The 17,589-nt window shown below is 63.2% G+C and overlaps 2 protein-coding genes across 2 annotated transcripts in view; both read right to left on the bottom strand.

Moving 5' to 3' along the window:
* Nucleotides 1-10,899, bottom strand: part of LOC130262933 (spliceosome RNA helicase DDX39B) — a 32,253-nt gene extending 21,354 nt beyond the window's left edge. The window contains exons 1-2 of the mRNA XM_056510438.1: nucleotides 10,850-10,899; nucleotides 7,337-7,555 (exon numbers count right to left, since the gene is read on the bottom strand). Of these exons, the coding sequence (XP_056366413.1) occupies nucleotides 7,337-7,547 (211 nt within the window). The 5' untranslated portion in view covers nucleotides 7,548-7,555; nucleotides 10,850-10,899. The remainder of the gene's footprint in view (nucleotides 1-7,336; nucleotides 7,556-10,849) is intronic.
* A 789-nt stretch (nucleotides 10,900-11,688) lies between these two features.
* Nucleotides 11,689-17,401, bottom strand: NEU1 (neuraminidase 1; the record flags this gene model as incomplete). Its single annotated transcript, XM_056510815.1, has 5 exons — nucleotides 11,689-11,931; nucleotides 12,531-12,750; nucleotides 13,798-13,980; nucleotides 15,860-16,122; nucleotides 17,197-17,401. Coding segments are annotated over 5 exons (1,086 nt in total), but the record flags the coding sequence as incomplete, so codon positions are not given.
* Between the last annotated feature and the right edge of the window lie 188 nt (nucleotides 17,402-17,589).

The raw sequence follows: 17,589 nt of genomic DNA, 5'->3' as shown, positions 1-17,589 counted from the left end.
TGGCTATCCCCAATCCCAGTGTGGCTATCCCCAATCCCCTGTGGCTATCCCCAATCCCACTGTGGCTATCCCCAATCCCACTGTGGCTATCCCCAATCCCACTGTGGCTATCCCCAGTCCCAGTGTGGCTATCCCCAATCCCAGTGTGGCTATCCCCAATCCCAGTGTGGCTATCCCCAATCCCAGTGTGGCTATCCCCAATCCCCTGTGGCTATCCCCCAGTCCCCTGTGGCTATCCCCAATCCCAGTGTGGCTATCCCCAATCCCACTGTGGCTATCCCCAATCCCCTGTGGCTATCCCCAATCCCAGTGTGGCTATCCCCAATCCCAGTGTGGCTATCCCCAATCCCAGTGTGGCTATCCCAATCCCAGTGTGGCTATCCCCAATCCCCTGTGGCTATCCCCAATCCCCTGTGGCTATCCCCAATCCCCCTGTGGCTATCCCCAATCCCAGTGTGGCTATTCCCAATCCCCTGTGGCTATCCCCAATCCCCTGTGGCTATCCCCAATCCCCTGTGGCTATCCCCAATCCCAGTGTGGCTATCCCCAATCCCCTGTGGCTATCCCCAATCCCCTGTGGCTATCCCCAATCCCCCTGTGACTATCCCCAGTCCCACTGTGGCTATCCCCAATCCCCTGTGGCTATCCCCAATCCCCTGTGGCTATCCCCAATCCCCTGTGGCTATCCCCAATCCCAGTGTGGCTATCCCCAATCCCAGTGTGGCTATCCCCAATCCCAGTGTGGCTATCCCCAATCCCAGTGTGGCTATCCCCAATCCCCTGTGGCTATCCCCAATCCCCTGTGGCTATCCCCAATCCCCCTGTGGCTATCCCCAATCCCAGTGTGGCTATTCCCAATCCCCTGTGGCTATCCCCAATCCCCTGTGGCTATCCCCAATCCCCTGTGGCTATCCCCAATCCCCTGTGGCTATCCCCAATCCCCCTGTGGCTATCCCCAATCCCAGTGTGGCTATCCCCAATCCCAGTGTGGCTATCCCCAATCCCAGTGTGGCTATCCCCAATCCCCTGTGGCTATCCCCAATCCCAGTGTGGCTATCCCCAATCCCCTGTGGCTATCCCCAATCCCCTGTGGCTATCCCCAATCCCAGTGTGGCTATCCCCAATCCCAGTGTGGCTATCCCCAATCCCCTGTGGCTATCCCCAATCCCCTGTGGCTATCCCCAATCCCAGTGTGGCTATCCCCAATCCCAGTGTGGCTATCCCCAATCCCCTGTGGCTATCCCCAATCCCACTGTGGCTATCCCCAATCCCAGTGTGGCTATCCCCAATCCCAGTGTGGCTATCCCCAATCCCAGTGTGGCTATCCCCAATCCCCTGTGGCTATCCCCAATCCCCTGTGGCTATCCCCAATCCCCTGTGGCTATCCCCAATCCCCTGTGGCTATCCCCAATCCCCTGTGACTATCCCCAGTCCCAGTGTGGCTATCCCCAATCCCAGTGTGGCTATCCCCAATCCCACTGTGGCTATCCCCAATCCCCTGTGGCTATCCCCAATCCCAGTGTGGCTATCCCCAATCCCAGTGTGGCTATCCCCAGTCCCAGTGTGGCTATCCCCAATCCCCTGTGGCTATCCCCAACCCCAGTGTGGCTATCCCCAATCCCAGTGTGGCTATCCCCATCCCCTGTGGCTATCCCCAATCCCCCTGTGACTATCCCCAGTCCCAGTGTGGCTATCCCCAATCCCAGTGTGGCTATCCCCAATCCCCTGTGGCTATCCCCAGTCCCAGTGTGGCTATCCCCAATCCCCTGTGGCTATCCCCAACCCCAGTGTGGCTATCCCCAATCCCAGTGTGGCTATCCCCATCCCCTGTGGCTATCCCCAATCCCCTGTGGCTATCCCCAATCCCAGTGTGGCTATCCCCAATCCCCTGTGGCTATCCCCAATCCCACTGTGGCTATCCCAAATCCCCTGTGGCTATCCCCAATCCCAGTGTGGCTATCCCCAATCCCCTGTGGCTATCCCCAATCCCCTGTGGCTATCCCCAATCCCAGTGTGGCTATCCCCAATCCCAGTGTGGCTATCCCCAGTCCCAGTGTGGCTATCCCCAATCCCTGTGGCTATCCCCAATCCCCTGTGGCTATCCCCATCCCCCTGTGGCTATCCCCAATCCCATGTGGCTATCCCCAATCCCAGTGTGGCTATCCCCAATCCCAGTGTGGCTATCCCAATTCCCAGTGTGGCTATCCCCAATCCCCTGTGGCTATCCCCAATCCCAGTGTGGCTATCCCCAGTCCAGTGTGGCTATCCCCAATCCCCTGTGGCTATCCCCAATCCCCTGTGGCTATCCCCAATCCCAGTGTGGCTATCCCCAATCCCCTGTGGCTATCCCCAATCCCAGTGTGGCTATCCCCAATCCCAGTGTGGCTATCCCCAATCCCATGTGGCTATCCCCAATCCCCTGTGGCTATCCCCAATCCCGTGTGGCTATCCCCAATCCCCTGTGGCTATCCCCAATCCCATTGTGGCTATCCCCAATCCCCTGTGGCTATCCCCAATCCCCTGTGGCTATCCCCATTCCCAGTGTGGCTATCCCCAGTCCCAGTGTGGCTATCCCCAATCCCCTGTGGCTATCCCCAATCCCCTGTGGCTATCCCCAATCCCAGTGTGGCTATCCCCAGTCCCAGTGTGGCTATCCCCAATCCCCTGTGGCTATCCCCAATCCCCTGTGGCTATCCCCAATCCCAGTGTGGCTATCCCCAATCCCACTGTGGCTATCCCCAATCCCCTGTGGCTATCCCCAATCCCAGTGTGGCTATCCCCAATCCCAGTGTGGCTATCCCCAATCCCAGTGTGGCTATCCCCAATCCCCTGTGGCTATCCCCAGTCCCCTGTGGCTATCCCCAATCCCAGTGTGGCTATCCCCAATCCCACTGTGGCTATCCCCAATCCCCTGTGGCTATCCCCAATCCCAGTGTGGCTATCCCCAATCCCAGTGTGGCTATCCCCAATCCCAGTGTGGCTATCCCCAATCCCAGTGTGGCTATCCCCAATCCCCTGTGGCTATCCCCAATCCCCTGTGGCTATCCCCAATCCCCCTGTGGCTATCCCCAATCCCAGTGTGGCTATTCCCCAATCCCCTGTGGCTATCCCCAATCCCCTGTGGCTATCCCCAATCCCCTGTGGCTATCCCCAATCCCAGTGTGGCTATCCCCAATCCCCTGTGGCTATCCCCAATCCCCCTGTGGCTATCCCCAATCCCCCTGTGACTATCCCCAGTCCCACTGTGGCTATCCCCAATCCCCTGTGGCTATCCCCAATCCCCTGTGGCTATCCCCAATCCCCTGTGGCTATCCCCAATCCCAGTGTGGCTATCCCCAATCCCAGTGTGGCTATCCCCAATCCCAGTGTGGCTATCCCCAATCCCAGTGTGGCTATCCCCAATCCCCTGTGGCTATCCCAATCCCCTGTGGCTATCCCCAATCCCCTGTGGCTATCCCCAATCCCCCTGTGGCTATCCCCAATCCCAGTGTGGCTATTCCCAATCCCCTGTGGCTATCCCCAATCCCCTGTGGCTATCCCCAATCCCCTGTGGCTATCCCCAATCCCCTGTGGCTATCCCCAATCCCCCTGTGGCTATCCCCAATCCCAGTGTGGCTATCCCCAATCCCAGTGTGGCTATCCCCAATCCCAGTGTGGCTATCCCCAATCCCAGTGTGGCTATCCCCAATCCCCTGTGGCTATCCCCAATCCCCTGTGGCTATCCCCAATCCCCTGTGGCTATCCCCAATCCCAGTGTGGCTATCCCCAATCCCAGTGTGGCTATCCCCAATCCCCTGTGGCTATCCCCAATCCCCTGTGGCTATCCCCAATCCCAGTGTGGCTATCCCCAATCCCAGTGTGGCTATCCCCAATCCCCTGTGGCTATCCCCAATCCCACTGTGGCTATCCCCAATCCCAGTGTGGCTATCCCCAATCCCAGTGTGGCTATCCCCAATCCCCGTGTGGCTATCCCCAATCCCCTGTGGCTATCCCCAATCCCCTGTGGCTATCCCCAATTCCCCTGTGGCTATCCCCAATCCCCCTGTGGCTATCCCCAATCCCCCTGTGACTATCCCCAGTCCCAGTGTGGCTATCCCCAATCCCAGTGTGGCTATCCCCAATCCCACTGTGGCTATCCCCAATCCCCTGTGGCTATCCCCAATCCCAGTGTGGCTATCCCCAATCCCAGTGTGGCTATCCCCAGTCCCAGTGTGGCTATCCCCAATCCCCTGTGGCTATCCCCAATCCCCTGTGGCTATCCCCAATCCCCCTGTGACTATCCCCAGTCCCAGTGTGGCTATCCCCAATCCCAGTGTGGCTATCCCCAATCCCACTGTGGCTATCCCCAATCCCTGTGGCTATCCCCAATCCCCTGTGGCTATCCCCAATCCCAGTGTGGCTATCCCCAATCCCAGTGTGGCTATCCCCATCCCCTGTGGCTATCCCCAATCCCCCTGTGACTATCCCCAATCCCAGTGTGGCTATCCCCAATCCCAGTGTGGCTATCCCCAATCCCCTGTGGCTATCCCCAGTCCCAGTGTGGCTATCCCCAATCCCCTGTGGCTATCCCCAACCCCAGTGTGGCTATCCCCAATCCCAGTGTGGCTATCCCCATCCCCTGTGGCTATCCCCAATCCCCTGTGGCTATCCCCAATCCCAGTGTGGCTATCCCCAATCCCCTGTGGCTATCCCCAATCCCACTGTGGCTATCCCAAATCCCCTGTGGCTATCCCCAATCCCAGTGTGGCTATCCCCAATCCCCTGTGGCTATCCCCAATCCCCTGTGGCTATCCCCAATCCCAGTGTGGCTATCCCCAATCCCAGTGTGGCTATCCCCAGTCCCAGTGTGGCTATCCCCAATCCCCTGTGGCTATCCCCAATCCCCTGTGGCTATCCCCAATCCCCCTGTGGCTATCCCCAATCCCAGTGTGGCTATCCCCAATCCAGTGTGGCTATCCCCAATCCCAGTGTGGCTATCCCCAATCCCAGTGTGGCTATCCCCAATCCCCTGTGGCTATCCCCAATCCCAGTGTGGCTATCCCCAGTCCCAGTGTGGCTATCCCCAATCCCCTGTGGCTATCCCCAATCCCCTGTGGCTATCCCCAATCCCAGTGTGGCTATCCCCAATCCCCTGTGGCTATCCCCAATCCCAGTGTGGCTATCCCCAATCCCAGTGTGGCTATCCCCAATCCCCCTGTGGCTATCCCCAATCCCTGTGGCTATCCCCAATCCCAGTGTGGCTATCCCCAATCCCCTGTGGCTATCCCCAATCCCTTGTGGCTATCCCCAATCCCCTGTGGCTATCCCCAATCCCCTGTGGCTATCCCCATTCCCAGTGTGGCTATCCCCAGTCCCAGTGTGGCTATCCCCAATCCCCTGTGGCTATCCCCAATCCCCTGTGGCTATCCCCAATCCCAGTGTGGCTATCCCCAGTCCCAGTGTGGCTATCCCCAATCCCCTGTGGCTATCCCCAATCCCCTGTGGCTATCCCCAATCCCAGTGTGGCTATCCCCAATCCCCTGTGGCTATCCCCAATCCCCCTGTGGCTATCCCCAATCCCAGTGTGGCTATCCCCAATCCCAGTGTGGCTATCCCCAATCACAGTGTGGCTATCCCCAATCCCCTGTGGCTATCCCCAATCCCCTGTGGCTATCCCCAATCCCCTGTGGCTATCCCCAATCCCCTGTGGCTATCCCCAATCCCAGTGTGGCTATCCCCAATCCCCTGTGGCTATCCCCAATCCCCTGTGGCTATCCCCAATCCCAGTGTGGCTATCCCCAATCCCAGTGTGGCTATCCCCAATCCCCTGTGGCTATCCCCAATCCCAGTGTGGCTATCCCCAATCCCAGTGTGGCTATTCCCAATCCCCTGTGGCTATCCCCAATCCCAGTGTGGCTATCCCCAATCCCCTGTGGCTATCCCCAATCCCCTGTGGCTATCCCCAATCCCCTGTGGCTATCCCCAATCCCAGTGTGGCTATCCCCAATCCCAGTGTGGCTATCCCCAATCCCCTGTGGCTATCCCCAGTCCCCTGTGGCTATCCCCAATCCCAGTGTGGCTATCTCCAATCCCAGTGTGGCTATCCCCAATCCCCTGTGGCTATCCCCAATCCCAGTGTGGCTATCCCCAATCCCAGTGTGGCTATTCCCAATCCCCTGTGGCTATCCCCAATCCCAGTGTGGCTATCCCCAATCCCACTGTGGCTATCCCCAATCCCCTGTGGCTATCCCCAATCCCCTGTGGCTATCTCCAATCCCAGTGTGGCTATCCCCAATCCCAGTGTGGCTATCCCCAATCCCCTGTGGCTATCCCCAATCCCCTGTGGCTATCTCCAATCCCAGTGTGGCTATCCCCAATCCCCTGTGGCTATCCCCAATCCCAGTGTGGCTATCCCCAATCCCAGTGTGGCTATCCCCAATCCCCTGTGGCTATCCCCAATCCCAGTGTGGCTATCCCCAATCCCAGTGTGGCTATTCCCAATCCCCTGTGGCTATCCCCAATCCCAGTGTGGCTATCCCCAATCCCCTGTGGCTATCCCCAATCCCCTGTGGCTATCCCCAATCCCCTGTGGCTATCTCCAATCCCAGTGTGGCTATCCCCAATCCCCTGTGGCTATCCCCAATCCCAGTGTGGCTATCCCCAATCCCAGTGTGGCTATTCCCAATCCCCTGTGGCTATCCCCAATCCCAGTGTGGCTATCCCCAATCCCCTGTGGCTATCCCCAATCCCCTGTGGCTATCCCCAATCCCCTGTGGCTATCCCCAATCCCCTGTGGCTATCCCCAATCCCCTGTGGCTATCTCCAATCCCAGTGTGGCTATCCCCATCCCCTGTGGCTACCTTCAGAGGGGTGCTCGAAGCCGCAGTCCACGACGGCCCGCAGCAGCTCGGGTTTGAGCAGGACCCCAATGCCCCAAACCCCACTGTGGCTATCCCCAGTCCCCTGTGGCTATATCCCATCCCCTGTGGCTATCTCCCATCCCCTGTGGCTATCTCCCCAGCCCCCATGGCTATCCCTAGCCCCGTGGCTACCTTCAGAGGGGTGCTCGAAGCCGCAGTCCACGATGGCCCGCAGCAGCTCGGGTTTGAGCAGGACCCCAGTGCCCCAAGCCCCAGTGTGGCTATCCCCAATCCCAGTGTGGCTATCCCCAGTGCCCCAGGGCTATCCCCAGCCCCGTGGCTACCTTCAGAGGGGTGCTCGAAGCCGCAGTCCACGATGGCCCGCAGCAGCTCGGGTTTGAGCAGGACCCCAATGCCCCAAACCCCAGTGTGGCTATCCCTGGTTCCCCCATGGCTATCCCCAATCCCCCATGGCTATCTCCCAGCCCCGTGGCTACCTTCAGAGGGGTGCTCGAAGCCGCAGTCCACGATGGCTCGCAGCAGCTCGGGTTTGAGCAGGAAGTCGCGGAAGCCGGAGCTGTGGATGGACACGTACGAGCCCTTCACGTCCTTCTTGGGCGCGGCCTCGGCGCCGTCGGCCCCGGCCGCGTTCTCCACCTCATCGTCCTCGTAGTCCAGCAGCTCGTTGTCCACGTCGTTCTCCGCCATCGCCGCGGCTACCGGAACGGGAGAGTGGCTACTGAGGGATGGGGGGCTACCGGGATGGGACAGGGGCTACTAGGGATGGACAGGGGCTACTGACTGACCATGGGGCTACCGGAACGGGAGAGCGGCTACTGAGGGATGGTGGGCTACTGGGATGGGACAGCGGCTACTGAGGGATGTGGGGCTACCAGGAACGGGAGAGCGGCTACTGAGGGATGTGGGGCTACCGGAACGGGAGAGCGGCTACTGAGGGATGGCTGGGGCTACCGGGATGGGACAGGGGCTACTGAGGGATAGCTGGGGCTACCGGGAACGGTAGAGCGGCTACTGAGGGATGGCTGGGGCTACCGGGATGGGAGAGGGGCTACTGAGGGATGTGGGGCTACCGGAACGGGAGAGCAGCTACTGAGGGATGGCTGGGGCTACCGGAACGGGAGAGTGGCTACTGAGGGATGTGGGGCTACCGGGATGGGACAGGGGCTACTGACTGACCATGGGGCTACCGGCACGGGAGAGCGGCTACCAGAACGGGACAGGGGCTACTGAGGGATGTGGGGCTACCAGAACGGGAGAGTGGCTACTGAGGGATGTGAGGCTACTGGGATGGGACAGGGGCTCCTGCCTGTCCTTGGGGCTACTGAGGGATGTGGGGCTACCGGAACGGGAGAGCGGCTACTGAGGGATGTGGGGCTACCAGGAACGGGAGAGGGGCTACTGTGGGGCTATCGGGATGGGACAGGGGCTACTGAGGGATGTGCGGCTACCAGGAACGGGAGAGCGGCTACTGAGGGATGTGAGGCTACCAGGAACAGGAGAGCGGCTACTGAGGGATGGCTGGGGCTACCAGAACGGGACAGGGGCTACTGAGGGATGTGGGGCTACTGGGATGGGACAGGGGCTACTGAGGAATGCGGGGCTACCGGGATGGGACAGGGGCTACTGACTGACCATGGGGCTACTGAGGGATGTGGGGTTACCGGAACAGCAGAGGGGCTACCAGAACGGGACAGGGGCTACTGAGGGATGTGGGGCTACCAGCACTGGAGAGGGGCTAGTGAGGGATGTGGGGCTACTGAGGGCTGCTGGGGCTTCTGGGATGGGTGTGGGGCTACTGAGGGCTGCTGGGGCTACTGGGATGGGTGTGGGGCTACTGACTGACCATGGGGCTACTGAGGGCTTCTGAGGCTACCAGCACAGGAAAGGGGCTACTGAGGGCTACCAGAACGGGACAGGGGCTACTGAGGGCTGTGGGGCTACCGGTACGAGAGAGGGGCTACTGGGATGGGACAGGGGCTACTGAGGTGTGCTGGGGCTACCGGCACAGGAGAGGGGCTACTGAGGGCTGCTGGGGCTACTGGGATGGATATGGGGCTACTGACAACCCGTGGGGCTACTGGGATTGGATATGGGGCTACTGAGATTGGATATGGGGCTACTGACTGCCCATGGGGCTACTGGGATGGGACATGGGGCTACTGACTGCCCATGGGGCTACTGGGATAGGATATAGGGCTACTGACTGCCCATGGGGCTACTGGGATGGGACATGGGGCTACTGGGATTGATATAGGGCTACTGGGATAGGATATACGACTACTGGGATGGGATAGGGGCTACTGACTGCCCATGGGGCTACTGACAACCCACAGAACCACTGACTGCCTGTGGGGCTACTGGGATCAGCCATGGGGCTACTGAACACCAAGGGGCTGCTGAACGCTGCCAGGGCCACTGAGCACTCCTGGGGCTACTGACAAGAACCACAGAGTGCCCGTGGGGCTACTGATACCAGCCACGGGGCTACTGACTGCCCACGGGGCTACTGATATCAGCCATGGGGCTACTGACTGCCCACGGGGCTACTGATACCAGCCACGGGGCTACTGACAAGTCACAGAACCACAGAGTGCCCGTGGGGCTACTGATACCAGCCACGGGGCTACAGACAGCCCATAGGACCAGTGATATCAGCCCTGGGGCCACTGACTGCCCACGGGGCTACTGATACCAGCCACGGGGCTACTGATATCAGCCATGGGGCTACTAACTACTCCTGGGATACGGACAACCCATGGGACCACTGATATCAAACATGGGGCTATTGACTGCCCACGGGGCTACTGATATCAACCCTGGGGCTACTGACTGCTCACGGGGCTACTGACATCAGCCCTGGGGCTACTGACTGCCCACGGGGCTACTGATATCAACCACAGGGCTAATGACCGCCCACGGGGCTACTGATATCAACCCTGGGGCTACTGACTGCCCACAAGGCTACAGATATCAACCACAGGGCTAATGACCGCCCAAGGGACCACTGATATCAGCCCTGGGACTACTAACTGCCCATGGGGCTACTGATATCAGCCCTGGGACTACTAATTGGCCATGGGGCTACTGATATCAGCCATGGGGCTACTGACTGCCCACAGGGCTACAGATATCAGCCACAGGGCTACTGACTGCCCACGCGGCTACTGACATCAACCCCGGGGCTAATGACCACCCACAGGACCATCGACATCGCCTCCACCGCTGCTGACCACCCCTGGGCCACCAACATCGCCGCCGTGGCCACTGACCACCCCCGGGCCACCAACATCGCCGCCGTGGCCACTGACCACCCCCGGGCCACCAACATCGCCCTCATGGCCACTGACCTCTCCTGGGCCACCAACATGGCCCTCGTGGCCACCAACACCCCTGGGCCACCAACATGGCCGCCGTGGCCACTGACCACTCCCGGGACCGCTACCCACCCCTGGGCCACAACATCGCCCTCGTGGCCACCAACACACCTGGGCCACCAACATGGTCCCCGTGGCAACTGAGCAGCCCCGGGACCGCTACCCACCCCCGGGCCACCACCGTCGCCCCGGTGGCCACCACCCACGGGGCTGCAGCAGCCCCAGCCCCCCCCGGAGAACGTGGCCAGCGCCGCGCGCCCCGCACTAGCCCAGGACCCCCGAGGAGGCCCAGCGGCCACCGGAGCCCCGGGACCCGCGAGCGGCGCGGGCGTGGCGAGCGCTCCGGGCGCGGTGGCGACCCCCGGCCGGTGCCGGATCCCCTCCCCCCCACCCCGGTTCCCGCCAATCGCCGCCGCCGCGCCCCCCCCGGCGCCGCCATCTTGGAGCGCCCGGCGGCGGCGGCCCCGAGCGCGGCCCGCGGGGATCGGCGGCGGCCCCGGAGCGCGGGGAGGGCGCGCGGGGGGCGCGGGGCGGCGGGAGCGCGCGGCGGGAGCGCGCGATGCGCGGCGGGAGCGGCGATGGCGGCGGATGCGGCGCGGGCCGCGCCCGACTCACCCCGAGCGCTGCGACCGCCGCGACCGAGAGGGGCGGAGCTGAGCGTCACTTCCGCTCCGGCCCCGCGCGCGCCGAAGGGCCCCGCCCGAGGCCCGGGGCTGCCCGCAGCGATCGCCTGAGCGCGCCCGGACGCACCGCCGCTCTTACCGCCGCCGCCGCCGCCTCACCGGGGCTACCGCCGCTCCCCGCACCGCGCCCCGCGCTCCCCGCCCCCCGCCGTGCCCCGCATCGGCCCCACCGCCCGCCGACCTCCGCTCAGGCACCGCCGAGGCCACCCCCCTCTGCGGGGCCCTCAGGGAGGCCCCGCCCCGCCGCGTCGCTATGGCGACGGTTCCCGCCAGCGCTCGGCCGCGCCCCCAGCGATGACGTCACGCGGCCCGAACCAATGGGTTTATTTCAGGGGGGTCAGGGCCCCAGGGATGACGTCACGCGGTCCGAACCAATGGGTTTATTGCGGGGGAAAGGGTCAGGACCCCAGTGATTACGTCACGCGGCCCGAACCAAGGGGTTTATTTTGGGGGGTGTCAGAGTCCCAGCGATGACGTCAGGCGCTCCAAACCAATGGGTTTATTGCAGGGGGGGGCTCAGGACCCCAGTGATGACATCACGCAGTCTGAACCAATGGGTTTCGGGGGTTCAGCATCCCAGTGATGACGTCAGGCAGTCCGAACCAACGGGTTTATTTCGGGGGGGTCAGGACCCCAGCGATGACCTCACGCAGTCTGAACCAATGGATTTATTTGGGGGGTTCAGGGTCCCAGCGATGACGTCATGCGGTCCGAACCAATGGGTTTATTGCGGGGGGGAGGAGTCAGAGCCCCAGCGATGACGTCACACAGTCCGAACCAACGCGTTTATTTCGGGGGGTCAGGGCCCGCCCCCCAGGCTGATGGTGGCCAATGAGACGCTCTCGGTGGAGAGGCTCCGCCCCTTCTCGTAGATCAGGTACAGCAGGGGGGCGTGGCCGTCGGGGGGCGAGGCCGCCAGCGCCGAGTACCCGCTGGGCCCCGCCCACACGCGCAGGCCCCGCCCCCACCACGTGCTGCCGTTGTCGAAGCTCCAGCGCAGGGTCAGGTTCACACCTGGGGGAGGGGGCGGGGCCTGCTGGGACACGCCCACCGCGGCCACGCCCACCGCGGCCACACCCACCGGGCCCGGACCTTGATGTCCCCATGTCCCCTCTGTGTCCCCAATCCCCCCAAACCCCCCCAGTGTCCCCAATGTCCCCAATCCCCCCCAATGTCCCCAATATCCCCATAATGTCCTCTCAATGTCCCCAATGTCCCCAATGTCCCCAAACCCCCCCAATGTCCCCAATCCCCCCCAATGTCCCCCAATGTCCCCAACCCCCCTATGTCCCCAGTGTCCCCAATCTCCGCAATGTCCCCAATGTCCTAAATCCCCCCAATCCCCCCTCACTGTTCCCAAAGCCCCCCCCAATCCCCCCAATCCCCCAATGTCCCCAACCCCCCAATCCCCCCCAATGTCCCCAGCTGTCCCCAATTCCCCAATCCCCCCCAATGTCCCCAATGTCCCCAATGTCCCCCAGTGTCCCTAAGCCCCCCAATCCCCCCAATCCCCTCCAATCCCCCCAATGTCCCCAATGTCCCAAACATCTCCAATCCCCCCCAATCCCCCCAATGTCCCCAACCCCTCCAGTGTCCCCCCCGCTGTCCCTCACGCTCGCTCTCGTGGGCCGGGTTGCTGAACAGCACCAGCCCGTTGGTGGCCAGAGCCCCGGCGGCCACGGCGGGGTCGGGCAGGGCGGGGTCCAGCGTGACGGCGCTGGGGGGCAGCGACTCCCCCCCGTCCCAGCTGCGCGCCAGCATCCGGCAGCGGCAGCGGTACTGGTTCTGGTTCCGGATGCTGACCGCGATGGAGCCGTCCGGCAGCTCGTAGGGCTGGGGGGAACGGGAGGGGGCAGAGATGGACCCCAGAAATGGGGAGGGGGAACGGGGTCAGAACTGGACCCCAGAAATGGGGAGGGGGAACGGGAGGGGGCAGAGATGGACCCCAGAAATGGGGAGGGGGAACGGGGTCAGAACTGGACCCCAGAAATGGGGAGGGGGAACGGGAGGGGGCAGAGATGGACCCCAGGAATGGGGAGGGGGAACGGGGAGGGGTCAGAGATGGACCCCAGAAATGGGGAGGGGGAATGGGGTCAGAACTGGACCCCAGGAATGGGGAGGGGGAACGGGGAGGGGGCAGAGATGGACCCCCAGAAATGGGGAGGGGGAACGGGGAGGGGGCAGAGATGGACCCCAGGAATGGGGAGGGGGAACGGGGAGGGGGCAGAGATGGACCCCAGAAATGGGGAGGGGGAACGGGGTCAGAACTGGACCCCAGAAATGGGGAGGGGGAACGGGGTCAGAACTGGACCCCAGAAATGGGGAGGGGGAATGGGGTCAGAACTGGACCCCAGAAATGGGGAGAGGGCGACAGGGTCAGAACCGGGGGCACGGAAATGGGGAGGGGGGAATCGGGTCAGAACCGGACCCCAGAAATGGGAAGAGGGTGCAGAAATGGGGAGGGGGCGACAGGAATGGGGAGGGGGCAACGGGGTCAGAACCAGGGGCAGGGAAATGGGGAGGGGGTGATAGAAATGGGAAGGGGGGAATCGGGTCAGAACCGAACCCCAAAAATGGGAACCGGGTCATTCCTGGAGACCTCCAAAAATGGGAAGGGGGTAACCGGGGACCCCCAAAAATGGGGAGGGGGTCGCACCTGGACCCCCAGAAATGGGGAGAGGGTCAAACCTGGAGCCCCCCCGGAATGGGGAGGGGTCGCACCTGGACCCCCCGGAATGGGGAGGGGTAGCACCCGGAGCCCCCCGGAATGGGGAGGGGTCGCACCTGGACCCCCAGAAATGGGGAGAGGGTCAATCCTGGAGCCCCCCAGGAATGGGGAGGGGTCGCACCTGGACCCCCCGGAATGGGGAGGGGTCGCACCTGGCACTCGTCGGGGGTGAAGTCGTGCGGTTTCCGGGGCGCCCCGAAGGGGATGGCGGGCAGGACGCCCCCCCGGCGCCAGCTGCGCCCCCCGTCGTCGCTGAGCAGCAGCGAGACCCCGTCCCGCTCCAGCGTGCCGTGCCCGCAGAACAGCAGCCGGCCCCGGAACGGAGCGCGCTGCTTCTGGGAGGGGCACGGGACGGGGGTCAGAGCACAGACACCCCTGAACCCCGAAACACAGACCCCAGACACCCCTGAGCCCCGAAACACAGACCCCAGATACCCCTGAACCCCGAAACACAGACCCCAGACACCCCTGAACCCCAAAAACCCAAACACCCCTGAACCCCAAAAACCCAAACCCCAAATAACCCTGAACCGCAAAAACACAGACCCCAGACACCCCTGAACCCCAAAAAACAGACCCCAAACACCCCTGAACCCCAAAAACCGAACCCCAAATACCCCGGAACGGAGCGCGCTGCTTCTGGGAGGGGCGGGACGGGGGAGGGTCAGAGCACAGACACCCCTGAACCCCGAAACACAGACCCCAGATACCCCTGAACCCCAAAAACCCAAACACCCCTGAACCCCAAAAACCAAACCCCAAATCCCCCGGAACGGAGCGCGCTGCTTCTGGGAGGGGCACGGGAGGGGGGGTCAGACCCCAGACACCCCTGAACCCCGAAACACAGACCCCAGACACCCCTGAACCCCAAAAACCGAACCCCAAATTGCTCTGAACCCCCAAACCCAAACCCCAGATCCCTCAGAACGGAGCGCGCTGCTTCTGGGAGGGGCACGGGAGGGGGGGGGGTCAGACCCCAGATATCCCTGAACCCCAAATCACAAACCCCAAGTACCACTGAACCCCAAAAACCCCCAAATACCGCTGAACCCCAAATACCCAAACCCCAAACACCCCTGAACCCCAAAACACAAACCTCAAATACCCCTGACCCCAAAAACCCAAACCCTCAAATACCCTGGAACCCTGAAAATCCAAACCCCAGATACCTCTGAACCCCAAAAACCAAACCCCCTATATCCCTGAACCCCAAAATCCAAAACCCTCAAACACCCCTGAACCCCGAAACCCAAATCGCCCTGAACCCCAAAATCCAAACCCCAAACACCCCTGAACCCCAAATCCGAACCCCAAACACCCCTGAACCCCAAAATCCGAACCCCAAACACCCCTGAACCCCAAATCCGAACCCCAAATCCCCCGGAACGGAGCGCGCTGCTTCTGGGAGGGGCGGGACGGGGGGGGGGGGTCAGAGCACAGACACCCCGAACCCCAAAACACAAACCCCAAATACCCCTGAACCCCAAAACCCCAAACCCCAAATACCCCTAAACTCGCAAACCCCCCAAACCCCCTCCCCAATTCCCAAACCCCTCCCCAAATACCCCACAACCCCCAAACCCCCTCTCTGATCCCTAAACCCTCTCCCCAAATACCCCTGAATCCCCAAACCCCAAACCCTCAAATCCCCAAAACCCCCCCGAACCCCAAATGCCCCTCCTCCCATCCCCAAAACCGCCTCCCCGAACCCCAAACCCCCCAAACCCCCTCCACAAACCCCTCCCCAAATCCCCAAACCCCATAAAGCCCCTCCCCAATCCCCAAACCCCCTCCCCAAATACCCCTGAACCCTCAAACCCAAACCCCAAACCCCCTGACCCCCAAAACCCCGAACCCTCAAATCCCCAAAACCCCCAAAACCCCAAACCGCCCTGAACCCCAAAACCTCCAAACCCCCTAAACCTCCTCCCCAAACCCCCAAATACCCCTGAACCCCAAAACCCCCAAATCTCCAAACCCCCTCCCCCCTCCCCGAACCCCAAACCCCCCAAACCCCCTCCCCCATCCCCCAAAGCCCCCTGAACCCCAAAACCCCAAACCCCCAAATCTCCAAACCCCCCAAATCCCCATCCCCAAAACCCCCCAAACCCCCTCCCCAAATTCCCCTGAACCCCCAAACCCCAAAACTCTCAAATCCCCAAATCCCAAAATCCCCCCCAAACCCCCCAAACCCCCCAAACCCCCCCCCATTACCTGTATCCCCGAGCCCGGCCCGGGGGCGAACACCTCCCCCCCCACGGCGGCCGAGAGGTTTTGGGGGGGCCCCCAGGAGCGCCCCCCGTCGGGCGAGCGCAGCAGGATGGTGCTGGGGGGGCCGCAGGCGCGCGGGGGGTGCGCGCAGCGGGCGAACAGCAGCAGGACCTGCTCGCCCCCCGCGGCCAGCAGCGCGCCCAGGCTCAGCCCGTCCCCGCCCCAGCCGTCATCGGCCACCACCTGCGTGGGGCCCCAGGTGGCACCTGCGGGGGGACACGGGTGTGAGGGACCCCCAGGGACACCCAGGGACCCACAGGGACCAAAAGGGACCACCAGGGACATCCAGGGACCCCCAGGGACATCCAGGGACCCCCAGGGACATCCAGGGACCACCAGGGATCATCAGGGACCCCCAGGGACATCCAGGGACCCACAGGGACCACCAGGGACCGACAGGGACCACCAGAGACCACCGGGGACCCCCAGGGACCCCCAGCCGTCATCGGCCACCACCTGCGTGGGGCCCCAGGTGGCACCTGCGGGGGGACACGGGTGTGAGGGACCCCCAGGGACATCAAGGGACCACCAGAGACCAACAGGGACCACCAGGGACCCACAGGAAACATCAGGGACACCCAGGGACCGACAGGGACCCCCAGGGACCACCAGGGACCACCAGGGACCCACAGGGATCATCAGGGACCACCAGAGATCACCGGGGACCCCCAGGGACCACCAGGGACCACCAGGGACCCACAGGGATCATCAGGGACCAACAGGGACCCCCAGGGACCACCAGAGACCAACAGGGACCACCAAGGACCACCAGGGACCACCAGGGAACATCAGGGACCACCAGGGACCCCCAGGAGCACCCAGGGACACCCAGGGATCCCCTCCCCATCCCCACAGCCATCAATGACTTTGGTCGCCCCCAGCCCCTCCCCGGTCGCCCCCAGCCCCTCGGTAGCCTCCAGCCCCCCACGGTCGCCCCCAGACCCCCTCCCCATCCCCACAGCTGTCAAAGACTTTGGTAGCCCCCAGCCCCTTCCCAGTGGCCTCCTGTATCTTGGTCGCCCCCAGCCCTCCCCGGTCGCCCCCTCCCATCCCCAGTCGCGCCCTGGCCCTTCCCAGCCGCCCCCAGCCCCTCGGTCGCCCCCAGCCCCTCCCCAGTGGCCCCCATCCCCCTGGTCGCCCCCTCCCCATCCCCATTGCTCTCAATGATTTTGGTGGCCCCCAGCCCCTCGGTAGCCCCCAGCCCCTCGGTCGCCCCCTGTCTCTTTGTCGCCCCCAGCCCCTCGGTAGCCCCCAGCCCCCCCCGGTCGCCCCCCGCCCACCTCCGTCGGGCGAGCGGCGGCACGCGATGATCTTGGCGCCCACGTCGGCGGCCGAGAGCTTCCGTCCCTCGGCGCAGGCGAGCAGCGCCCCGGCCGCGGTGGCCACGAGCAGCGGCACCCGGAAGGTGTGAACGCCCCCCCGGGAGCCCCCGCCCCGCCACAGCACCTGCTCCCGGAGCACCCGCGGCCGCACCTGGAACGGGGAATTGGGGGGGTGGAGGGGGGAACTGGGGGGATTGGGGGGAAATTGGGGGGGTTTGGGGAGCAACTGGGGGGGAAACTGGGGGGGTCTGGGGGGGCCTCGGGGGGGGAAGTGGGGGGGAAATTGGGGGGCTCAGGGGGGTCTGGGGGGGGAATTGGGGGACTGGGGGTGCACCTGGGGGGGGAATTGGG

This window comes from Oenanthe melanoleuca, chromosome 25, assembly GCF_029582105.1.
Source record: "Oenanthe melanoleuca isolate GR-GAL-2019-014 chromosome 25, OMel1.0, whole genome shotgun sequence".
Taxonomy (NCBI): domain Eukaryota; kingdom Metazoa; phylum Chordata; class Aves; order Passeriformes; family Muscicapidae; genus Oenanthe; species Oenanthe melanoleuca.
The sequence above is the reverse complement of the archived record's forward strand: the minus strand, read 5'-3'. Positions and strand labels throughout refer to the sequence as shown.